The sequence below is a fragment of the Apostichopus japonicus genome, chromosome 8 (assembly GCF_037975245.1).
Source record: "Apostichopus japonicus isolate 1M-3 chromosome 8, ASM3797524v1, whole genome shotgun sequence".
NCBI lineage: Eukaryota > Metazoa > Echinodermata > Holothuroidea > Aspidochirotida > Stichopodidae > Apostichopus > Apostichopus japonicus.
The window spans coordinates 26,829,933-26,842,470 of NC_092568.1; the positions used below are offsets into that span (position 1 = coordinate 26,829,933).

At 36.4% G+C, this 12,538-nt stretch overlaps 1 protein-coding gene across 1 annotated transcript in view; it reads right to left on the reverse strand.

The window, feature by feature from the left end:
• The window catches only part of LOC139971489 (uncharacterized), a 53,514-nt gene extending 47,339 nt beyond the window's left edge, over positions 1-6,175 (reverse strand). The window contains exon 1 of the mRNA XM_071978015.1: positions 4,717-6,175. Within this exon, the coding sequence (XP_071834116.1) occupies positions 4,717-4,817 (101 nt within the window). The 5' untranslated portion in view covers positions 4,818-6,175. The remainder of the gene's footprint in view (positions 1-4,716) is intronic.
• Positions 6,176-12,538: the final 6,363 nt, after the last annotated feature.

Here is a 12,538-nt window from a genome sequence, read left to right on the forward strand (position 1 = left end):
AAACTTGAAGCTATAGCTGGCTTCAACTAATGTAAAAAAAAAACTGGTATTCCCCAGGATAGTGCCTAGCAAAGATCTTAGTATTTATTATCGTCTGCTATAACATACAGTCGCATAGTACTGGCGTACCCAAGGTCGTTGATTGCATTTTGACTTCCCATCAACCCACCAGAATAAACTCAGCCTGATGAATCAGTAATCGATAATAAACTCCCTTCTCTAATTGCAACTCCCAAAAAAACGCCTAAAGTAGATTCATTTGCTTGCAAACTTTTCCCTTTGGCCTATATCTAATTTTATGCCTTGGGAGTTACCTGCGTATACATAGGTATTTCAAGTGTGTATTAATGCGTCAATATTCCTGTAATAGAAATTTATTGAGCCAGCAATTGGCTTTGTATAAGACACTTAGTGATATTAGGCAATGGATTTACTACCGCATGATGATTCGTCGAGAACAAATTGTCTACACTATTATAATAATAATAATAACAATCATCATACTAATTCAGTATTTAGAGCCCTTGTATCGTAAACACTTGAAAAGCGCCTAGGCCTATAATTATTGAAGATGGAGCTCTTTAGGCTAAGTATATGCATAACTTTACAGATAGATGCCTAAGAAGACATAAGCTTTGATGAATGCAAGCACCACACCTGCACGGGTTTTGTTAGCCTATACAACTGCTCATGTGAAAGGAAATATATCCAGGACCTCCCACAATGCACTGCAACCGCTTTCGACAGCGTCTCCAACAATTTACACACTGAATAAATATAACATATAGCTTTATGCATGCATGGAGAGACGGGGAAAGAAGACATATTAGCAGTGTAACGATTAATATGTTGCTATCGTCATTTCATTTGATATTAAAGCAGCCATTTATTTCTTCAATTTCCGCCAGCTTTCACCAAACGCTACTGAATATTATACTCGGTGTAAGATTACAATTTTCATCAAGCCCAGGTGTATATTTCTAGCGTTTTCTGTTACTCATTGATGAGCGAGAAACAGGTGATTTCATGCATTCTAAAACTGTCTGCTTTTTCAGAATTGTTGTATCATATTTAATGTCTAATCGCATCCACTAAGCAAAATAGCTTTCTCTAAATGTTTCCTTATTTGAAATAAAATTAAAGTTATTACAACTATTTGCAAATTCATATTATTTTGGAGCTAAATATGACATACTATAAAAGAAAGAATCAAAAATCAACGGCGAAAACCAACCAAACACACAAAAAACTGATTTACACCAGCGTAACAGAGATTGAATTCAATAAAAGCTATATGATGAGCTCCATATGCCTTCATAAAATCCGAGGATGCCTGCATAGATATAAGTATCATATTGCCTACCCTCGATGAATATTCGATAGTAGATAGAATTCAGACTGCATGGTTCAATTTGGTGAACCTCGATTCTGCTTTCTGAGCGACCTTTTCTGAGTGTAGTGGTTGAGTTTGTTTTAGTTTGTCCCAAGGGTTATAAGGAAGCCAACGGGCACTCATCTGAGATCTTATCATTGAGATGATTGTGGATGAACATCGGCTTACATCAATACTGTTTTATTCGTTGAGTGTTTCCTGCTCAGTTCTGCTTCTATACTATTAAATTGCGACGGACAATGTTATATCTAAGAATCTGAACACTTTGGCAAATATTGAGCTTTCATTTCAATTTCTCTGGCTGTCGGTGACAATTGCTTGTTACGTTACTATGGCAATGATGACTGTGAACTTAAGTCCTTGAAACCCTGACAAATACTTTCATGGGTGCGCTATAGTACGCGTTATTGCTGAGCGGACTTCCCTTTAAATTCAGGCCTAAGTGGATATATATATATATATATATATATATATATATATATATATATATATATATATATATATATATATATATATATATATGTATATGTATATGTATATATATATATATATATATATATATATATATATATTTATATATATTTATATATATATTTAGATATGCGCAATCGCAGTAAGACTTTCGATAACATGAATGAGGTGAAGGCTTTCGCATTTAACGAACCCATCCGACCCCCTCTTCTCTCACCAGCTCTCGTCAACCTTTGTTCTTACTTTACTACCGGTTCTTCAATCACTATATACAATAATTTTGTTTCTGATATCATATATATAATCCATAAATAGAAAGCTTACGTCTTATTCCAATAACTTAGCCGTGTACTACAACGAACATAAGAGCAAAACGGTCTGAGCAACCGCAAGACAAATGAATAAAGGTCTCGTGTTACTTAAAATAATAAATGCACTCTTTCTAATAAAAGCGTGTACAATGAGATTGAACTCCGGATTCTGCACAGCCTTTTTTATGTTTTTTAATTAACTTGAAGAGACTTTGGGGGCGTTGAAGTATAGATTCATTCTAAAGACATTTTTACCCACAGGGCAAAAGATGACTTTTCTTCCGATTCTATAATGATATCATTCTGACTCATATAAAGCCCGCAAGTTTAAGATATTGGCTATATCAGGCTGCAGGCTATTTAGCTATACCGTGACAATGACTAACAATGTTCTCTCTTGAAAGAGAATGATGTCTACATCTCCAGTAAAGGTACTTTTTAAGAAAAGTCAGCCGAGGTATAGAGAGGCTGGCCACGGAACATTTAAACAACTTCATTCAATCTCAAGCAAAATCACTTCACAGTGAGACAATAACATGTGTAGTTCTGACGGTGTTGCATCAAGTCTCGAAGGGAATAGATACGACATACGGTCCTGGTCAAAGCTAGTATTGCTCGAGAAAACTTAATAGTGGGCCTTGTGAGAGCGCGGTGGCCAAGTGGCTAAGGCATCGAACTTTTCATCTACGGATTGCTGGTTCGATTCCTGCCTAGTTCATTACGTTGTGTCCTTGAGCAAGATACTTTTTCTCAATTGCCTCTCTCCACCCAGGGGTTAAATGTTTACATGCGAGGTAACTTGTCATTGGGCGCGATGTATATAACTGCAGCCGCCTGGAGGGGTTGTCCCTGGGACAGATTACCATCGGCCAGGAGTAAAATAACGTCTGTAAAGCGCTTTGAAACTTATTGCTGGTATAAAGCGCTATATAAATCGAATATTGTTATCTCTCTCAAGCTGGGAAAACAGGCAATACTCATAGCTAGTACAGTAACTACTGTACATGTTCCACAACCGTGCATCAGTAGATACTGCGCTGTGTTCGTAACACGGTAACATATGTTACAGGTGGCACAGTAATTACTGCAAGTTTTTCATACTGCATATTTTAAAAAAATTTAAATTTAAAATTTAATTATTAAAAATTTTAAATCTTAAAATTTTTTTAAAAATTAAAAAAAAAAATTATTATTATTATTTTTTTAAATTACTGCCAATTTTCGCCTGTCGGACTCGTAGTTCAACGTGTAACAGCTTTCCAGTAATTACTGTGCCAACTGTAACACATGTTACCGTGTTGCGAACACAGCTCAGTAGTTACTGATGCACGGTTGTGGAACATGAACAGTAGTTACTGTACTAGCTATGAGTATCGGGTGGGGAAAATTGGTCTTTGAGTCCGCCATAGATGAACTAATCTAAGGAATAAGTCCTGAAGCGCGCCCTCGATAATGAATATTAGGGAATAGTATTACTGACCGTTCGTTTAAACATGTACATTAGTGTTAGCATTAAGACTGTAAAAAGTGGTGTGTGTGTGTGTGGGGGGGGGGGGGATTATCCAAATTTATTTATTTCCTGGGGGGGGGGGGTTCATATACATTTAATTTATTTCTGGGTTGGTACTTACTAATGTTGCTAAAATTGGCTTCAGATATAGAAATATTCACGATGATTTCAGTAACATCATTGTTTTCCTACAAATGGAATTAAAGCGCAACTAGTGACACAAACTGGCAAACTAACAGCCTCCCTTTCCATCACCTAAGTTGAATGATGACATCTCGCCCACAACGAACTACGTTCGTTCTCAGATTATGCATTGCACGAATCGGTAAAGTAGTTTGGCAATATTCCGGTTAAAACTGAGTGAAAATTGATTGGATATAACAGGAAATGAAACATGTTTAATATGTACTATTATCAATGGAAGGCCGCAGACACAAATCTGCAGCTGGGATTGTTGATCTTTCCGATGTTGCTTGGAAACACCACAGACATGCAGACTGGATGTATATATCTCATATTGAGTAATGGACGTTGTTTTCTTGACGGCATTGTAGGATACCATCCGTAATTACCTCAAATTTAGTTGACTAACAGTTTCATTGTTCAAGAGAGTATCCTGCACTTTAAAGCATTGCCTTGCTTTGAGTTATGACTTTTCGACATTCTTATCAAACTATGATATAACCACACATTCTTGAATACCCGTATAATCCAATCCCATATAGAAATGTCTGTGTCCCACATATATAATATAATACTTTCTGTAATTTTATTTAGCAATTATATATACCCTTTGATGATTAGGCATTATGTAATGTCATCATTTCTGCTGTCAGGTTTGCTTCGCTATAAGTAACATATAGTTTAGCCACCTTATAAATTTCTTTAACGGTCTAGTATACATGGTGACAACAGATTGTTTGCACGAACTGCATTTGAACCACAGATACCAGCCTTACAACCTTACGACAGTAAGATAAACTATAAGGAGAAACAATTTATCGATATTAAGTGTTATATTAATGACTTACCTGAAGGCTTTTATAATTGAGTAAAGGCAAGCAACGACGAAGATGAACGCCAGGACTCCAACGATGACACAAGCTGTTATGATTCCACCGTGTTCCGCCATTATCAATGATGGATATTATGAAACCTAACCTTATCACTGAAAAATATCTGACTATAGGATAACTGTATGAATCACGAATACTAGCCCCGTATACTTTACCACATAAATATCCACAGATCGACACCAACGTAACGGTGAAAATATTACTCCGATTTAACGTTAATGAAAGTTTTAAAAAGTTCGTCACTTTCCTCATGTAAACAATTTAAACGTTCCTTTTTATACGCAGTTTGACAATCTCTGAGAAAAGTTAAAGTATGGTCTTGAAGCCGTTAGCTCTGCATACTTTAAAAATAGCTTTTTTTAATATTTTTTTTATATTTTATTTTCTTAATCAATTCAGGAATACGTCCGTCAAATCATGTTACGTATTTTCATTCTACTATGCATCCAAATTGACATATATGAAGAAACAAAATATCCTTATATTTTCACTCCACCCTGATTAATTCCTTTAAGATATTCCCTTAATAATTCCATGAAATATCATCATATTTCACAACCACCCAAATTGATTATGAAAACCAGTCGCCTCGGTCGCATTTTGTTTTGTGTAGAATAATTTCATCTGTACGATCCAAAAGCTACAGGCGTAAAAAAATTAACAGAATCATTGATTAGATGTGCACACATTGCAATGGCGATCGATAACGGTTAGAACAATAACACATCTGACATAGATTTTGCTCAAAGCTGTATCTCAGGAAACATTCTATATGTCCGCACTTCACAATGTTCCATCGCTACGTCAAAAGTTGAGCAAGAGGAGACAGAGAGAAGAAGAAGAAAAAAATTAACCATGCCAGGTTTTAATCAGATCGCGTTACTGAGCAACTGCTTTTGTATTGATCAGACTCCCGCGTAAATATTCTTCACGCGTATCGTTTTCTCTCGTCATTTACAAGTTTCGAAGAAACACTCCTCCATCGAGCCGTGAGCTTTTCGCCAAATAGATTTGTTTCTTCTTTCTTTCTCTCTCTCTCCCTGTCTCTCTCGCTCCTGTGGGAGGACAAGGAAGGCTCTCTTCTGTTGCATCCTACGAGTAGAAAATCTAATCATGGAGACACCTCATTACCTAACGCTCATGAGGTTTGCCCCATTAACGGTTCTCCAGGCGCAACAGCTGCTCGTGAAAATCTACTGGCTCTCCTTGCTAGCAGCAAACCTTTTTAACGTCATTAAGGCAGGTTGGCCTTGTGTTTTCCGTTATTTGTTGAGCTAATGCATCCTTCATCTTTTAATTTTCTTCTTCGTTCCGTCTACGTCTGATCTAAAGTGTCGTTTAGGGTCATGAGCCGAAAGTTCTGGCTTCTTCAGTCGTATACCAGCGAGTATATAGCAACAGTTAAAGTATAACTATGCCTTCAGGGCAGTTTGCTCTGGTTCAACAGGACGGTATCATGTTTGAGAGTAGCCTATATGAATGGTTCAGCTTATATATTTGAGAAAGAAATGCAGATAAAATTCGCTCTAGAGTTGTATACTATATTTATTTGTTTACTTTATCAAAACAAAATAGGCATAACTGAGTATTTTATTCCATTACCGGAGCAAGTACTGGATATGCGTTGACGTCATTTAATCTTAAAAGCATTAATTGACGTCATACTCTCTCCAACAGCAAAGTGATTGTAAGCCATCTGAAAAGGATGTATGTTTGTGTGAAGTATGATGGAGAAAGCATTGCAGGTTACCAGGAGCCAGCCAATCAACAAGTGTGACTCGTTGATCAGCCTGTCGTCTGCTAGAGTACCATCATCTCCATGTTGTGTATAGTAGTGTACAACCTTACAGTGAACCTATAGCGTCAGGTCCTGGCTTTCGAAACTCAAGTTAACATATTGACCAGCATGCAAGAGAACTATGAATGTTTTGCTTACTCACCAGTATGACAGTAAAATAAACTAACAAGTTTACCTCTTATCTTATATCGCAATTGCATTTGCTGTGAAATAACAGTGTCATAATTAGTTGCACTTGAGTTAAGTGTAAAGTGTTTGAAGAAGATAAGGAAAACTGTCGTTAAGTTGTAAAGATCACTAGCAGTGCCTACGAAGCTTTTAAAACATGTTTTTCAGAAGCGCCCAATATTGATGAGTGTTTAAATAAGACACCGAATAATCTATCCGTGATGGAACTTGATAACCTGAAAGGGAAATATGTTTTAAAGTTTTAAAAAGACTGATGTATATGATTTGACTTTCTAGCATTTTTGGTGGCAATCATGATGTTATTTAAGAATAAATATGATCGAGACACAGTTAGTGAAATAAGCTAAATATATTTGTTGTGCTCTCGTATATCTAAGTGTATGGGTTATTCTACTATACAAAAGCCTGCTACATCCTTCCGAGATTGCGTAATCGTTCTTGCTTTCCTAAAAAGTTCAATATAAACCTTCAAATTCCAGCAGGTATTGATTAGACTTAAAGGTCAACATTATTGCCCCAAAATTTGCTTGAAAGTCATATATGTTCAATTTCACGTTCAACTGCCATTTAAGTGTATATTACTGCCATTCTAACAGCAATTACCCACATCGAGACATTTAATTGTCCACTTCTGCCATTCTTACAGTAATTACCCACATCGAGACATTTCATTGTCTATTATTAGCATTCTAACAGTAATTACCCACATCGAGACATTTAATTGTCCAATTCTGCCATTCCAACAGTAATTACCCACATCGAGACATTTAATTGTCCATTACTGCTATTCCAACAGTAGTTACCCACATCGAGATATTTCATTGTCTATTATTACCATTCTGACAGTAACCACCCACATCGAGACTTAAATCGTCCATTACTGGCATTCTTACAGTAAGTACCCACATCGAGACATTTAAATGTTCTATTTCTGCCATTCTAACAGTAATTACCCACATGGAGACACACAATTGTCCATTACTGCAATTCTTACAGTAATTACCCACATTGAGACATTTGATTGTCCACTACTGCCATTCTAACAGTAATTACCCACATGGAGACATCTAGTTGTCTATTATTGCCATTCTAACAGTAATTACCCACATGGAGACATCTAGTTGTCTATTATTGCCATTCTAACAGTAATTACCCACATGGAGACATCTAATTGTACATTACTGCCATTTTAACAGTTATTACCCACATCGAGAAATATAATTGTCCATTACTGCCATTCTAACAGTAATTACCCACATCGAGACATTTCATTGTCTATTATTACCATTCTAACAGTAACCACCCACATCGAGACTTAAATCGTCCATTACTACCATTCTAACGGTAATTACCCACATCGAGACATTTATTTGTCTTACTGAACAATCCTCAAAAACGACTGGGAGTAATTTGGAAAATCACTTTGAACCTCTATAAAAGTATTTTTGGAACTTCTTGCAATTCTTAGTTTGCCAAAATTTGGGGCAAAACCAAAGACAATGATGTCCTTTATATACCATTACCATAGGGTCTACATGTACCTGAATATGCTAGAAATACCAAGAAGAAAAGTTCACATGCGGTCAAATTATTTCCCTTCTTTTACATCCACTCACGGAGCCTCAGACTGACGAAGCATTTAGCCATTCGTTTCTATTTTACAACATTTCGCGTCTTCTGAGCCTCTCGTTTGTCAACTCTAGACAATTTTGTCAAGAATAGTATCCTCGGAGAGACAATCATCTTGGAATAGCTCAACACGTCTGAAGATTCCAAGCATCAACCGATGTTTATATATTTTTGTTCTTTTACTAACTACTCTTCATTTTGTGATTCTCTTGGGCCCTTCAATTATGAATACGAATATCACGATGTGTCTTTTCTTGGAAACTATTGAATACATACCATCAGTACTGGCCCCAAAATTCTAGCATGTTAAAATTTCTAAAACTTGTTTTGAAAAATTATTCAGAGAAGATTATTCAGATTGGCTGTAGACAGACCATACTTGTATAGACAATTCATAAATATAAACAAATACACTTCTCATCAGGGGCGGATACATGATTTTAAGACATGCATGGGGCGTGGCCGTGGGGGGAGGGGCGGGGGCATTGAAGACGACTCTCATGTAGAGGTATCTTTTTTTGTGGGATTCAACAGAGGGAGGGGTGTGCACCCCACACCCCCTCCCCAAGATTAATACACTATACCTCGTTAAAAAATTGTTTGCGAATTGTTTGAACCAGAGTTTGACTTTTTGAACGAGAAGAAATGTGGCACTGACATATTATATTTACCTTGTATGTCAGAGATTGCCTTGCAGACTGCATGGTCCTTTACATTACATGTATGGGACCACAGACCGACCGAACATTCTTATATATCATAGACGTTTTGTAGTTATCTGTCAAACGGATCGTGGAATATGATTATGTGAACCATTCGTCAGTTTTGTCGGACGATCAAAAGTAAGTCACAAAGTTGACACATATTCAATACTAACTCTTTTGTTTTTACTATTAGAATTAGCGTAATATGTTTGAGCATTCCAGAAACCCTTTACAGTCTCTCAATGGCTATAAAACATGCGTATGATTAGTGACAGGGACACATCGACGCCATTTTGATTACCTGATTAGTATCATCTCCAGCGGCAAATGATTGCTTCTTAAGTAAAGTGCATGCGATGAACGGACACTATATAACTTGGTATGGACATTGGTAGAGTTAAACTGATAAAATCTGATTGCAATTAGGAAAGCTTCGGTTTCACACAAATGTAGTAAAAGAGTTAGTTAATAAAGCCTAATGCACGGTTAAAATGGGAAGGTAGTTTATGTACGTCCTGCAGTTGATCAAGAACTTCGAAGAAACATCCAACTTTGATTTTCTTTTACTCTCTGTATAGTTGCTCGTGCTACGGTGTGAACTGCCCTGGATATAAGAAGCAAGTGTTTAATACAGGAGTGTTATCACGATCGCCTATTGGTTTATGATATATAATAAAGTGAACTCATTGTCAAAAAAGCTTAGTGTCTATTTTTGCGCAAAACATCAAAACTCTTACGTAAGAGCTACTAATTTAATTAATCTATCGCCCATTTTCATCAGCTTTTCGGACGTTTTCGTACGTGTTTTCCTGGCTTAATATCTTGCGAATATCAACAGAAATATGGTAGGCGTATGTACCTTATTTATATGGTTTATATGAAAATGAATGATAACAATGATAATGAGCTCTAAAGCATGTCAAAACTATTGAAGTTTTCTACTGTTCTGAAATTTCAGAATTTCATCTCAAGTTAGAAATATAAAAGGAAAGGAAGTGTTAAGGGAATACATTTTAACTGGATTATTGACGTCAGCAGTTATGTGACTATAGGATAAGCCACGATACTAACTTCTCAATTCCTAGAAATGTTGATCCCTCCTTCCTTTTCTATTCTGCTCAGTAAGATGAGGACTATTTTCTTATTTACAATTTCCCAACATGTTCAACCGTGAATAGACTGCCTTTTATTCTATAGTCATGTGTGTTATACATCCTATATATATATATATATACCCGTGTAGATTACGTATCACTAGCAGGAAATGGATGCATGCATGGTAGAATATGAAATATAATACTGCAGAGTTATTTTGATCAGAGACTCGATGGGATCATCTTAATGAATCGATATCTAACACTATACGACAAATACAGCTCTTCAACTGTAACTTAATCGTAGCATACATGTCATGAATTATGCCTTGTGCTATAAACATCCCATCAATTATGCGATACGCATATTATATAAAGCCATACAGATACGAGGAAATGTAAAGGCTTCGCTTATACGTCGCGTGTCGCTTTTTGGTATGATTTATGTTCAACAGACTGCTCTAAAATGACATACAGACAATCTAAAACATCGCTTGACTTCCGTAGCTACTATCAAAAACGGTGACGTTCATTTATTTAGCCTCGGTATATATCGGCCTATATATATAAATATCATAATCTTACAATTTTAGTGATAAATTTTATTTTAATCTTTTATTTATAATATATACTAATATATTTTCCACAAATTAATACACTGTAGTTCATGGAGATTATAACGTAGGAAAGAGAAAGAGCACCACATGTGATCAAACTAAAGATAATAACATGTTACATCATATTTTTTTCTATTTTTTACACTTCTTAGGTGTAAGCCTGGGACGATTCCCCCGTTTCACATTAGTCTGAACCTTAATTGAAAACAGACATAATATTTTCAAAGTGATTCACTAGTAGCGAAGAGTTTACGAGCTTTAATGTAATTAAATCCTTAAAAGAACAGTAGGAAAAGAATTTCCTTAATCAACGGACCAAGAATATAACATGTGATGGCTTTAGCATGAAACAGTTAGAGAAGACTCGCCAGACAAGTTGCAGTAAACTTTAGAAGTCTGGTCGTAAATATCTCTCCATAAAACTTTATTTACAGCTCTCTGTAATGTTCGGAGGCGATCCTCACAACAGTGATCCAAAATAAATAATACAAAAACGAAAAGGGAAAACTCACGTAGGCAACATTTGCTAAGATATTTTGTCGATGCATCTCGACTACTTCAATGAATTTCATGTCTTCTCGCTATATAGCTTGAATTATGGCAATCAAGTGTAATTGCACGAAAGTCAGTACTCATTTAGCCTTCTTTTCCGGAGGCCCATGGACTCCATCAATCACACTTGAACATAATCGAGAAGAGACGAAATCATCCATAACTTATATAGAGCTGTCTAGAAGTTTAGGAACTAGGCCTACAGTCTAAGATTTCTATGTATATGGTCTCTTCTAGAGAATGTATACATCTGTGGAATAATCCATATATAGTTAGAATATTGGAACAAAACTTGTACACGAGCGTTCGACATATCGGATTTGATTTTGAGTTTTGAGGAGGCGTAATGGGTTCCCAAATACTGCTATGGACCCTCAGACAGCCTGCCTGATTGGCAGTGATTGCCCGACTCAGTCCGCGTCCCCGCTCGGCAGTTTGACAAAAAAAAAATACCGGAGATTGGCGACCTCCAAACTCTGGTTTAAGTAAGTTACATTTTCCATGACTTGAAAGTCCCCAAAAATCCTTCCTGAAGGCCTAGTACTAGTAGTGACCGGGGCCTTTTCGAGGATTCGAGTTGCACCTTCTTATTAGTCAAGTACCAGTAACAGTTAAATCCCAGTCACTAATTAATCATGTGTATCGTAATGAGTTCATCTCATCATTACTTCCGTCAGTATACAGCTATATGTTATATGCTATCTAGAGAACTGTGCGGTATGTTCCTATTGAATCGCACTTGGTTCACCATGATGTCATTATTACTCCGGTTCCATGTTTTAAATATGTTTTATGATGTACGTCATTATCTGCCCAGGCTTGTGATTCATTCAACAAAATAACTTCTTAATTTTGTATTATAATTTAGACGGAGGTGCATGAGAGCATGACGCTATACTGGGGCGCTTCGTAATATATCTGACACTATACATATTGGTACATATACAGGCTACATCCAATCGTTAGGTACAAGTGTCGGTCGCCTTTTAATTATTACATCTAGTTTCTTTCTTGAGCTCCATCTCTGAAGATAATGCATATATAATGGACCATGTGTGCGTAGGCGACGTTAAATGCGATCAAAATAAATATAAGGGTGACACTCGGCCTTTACTCGACTCGATATTAAGATTGAACGGAATACTCAAAGGAAATAGAAAAATCGACGGGAAATGTCTGGAACCCAGACTTGGA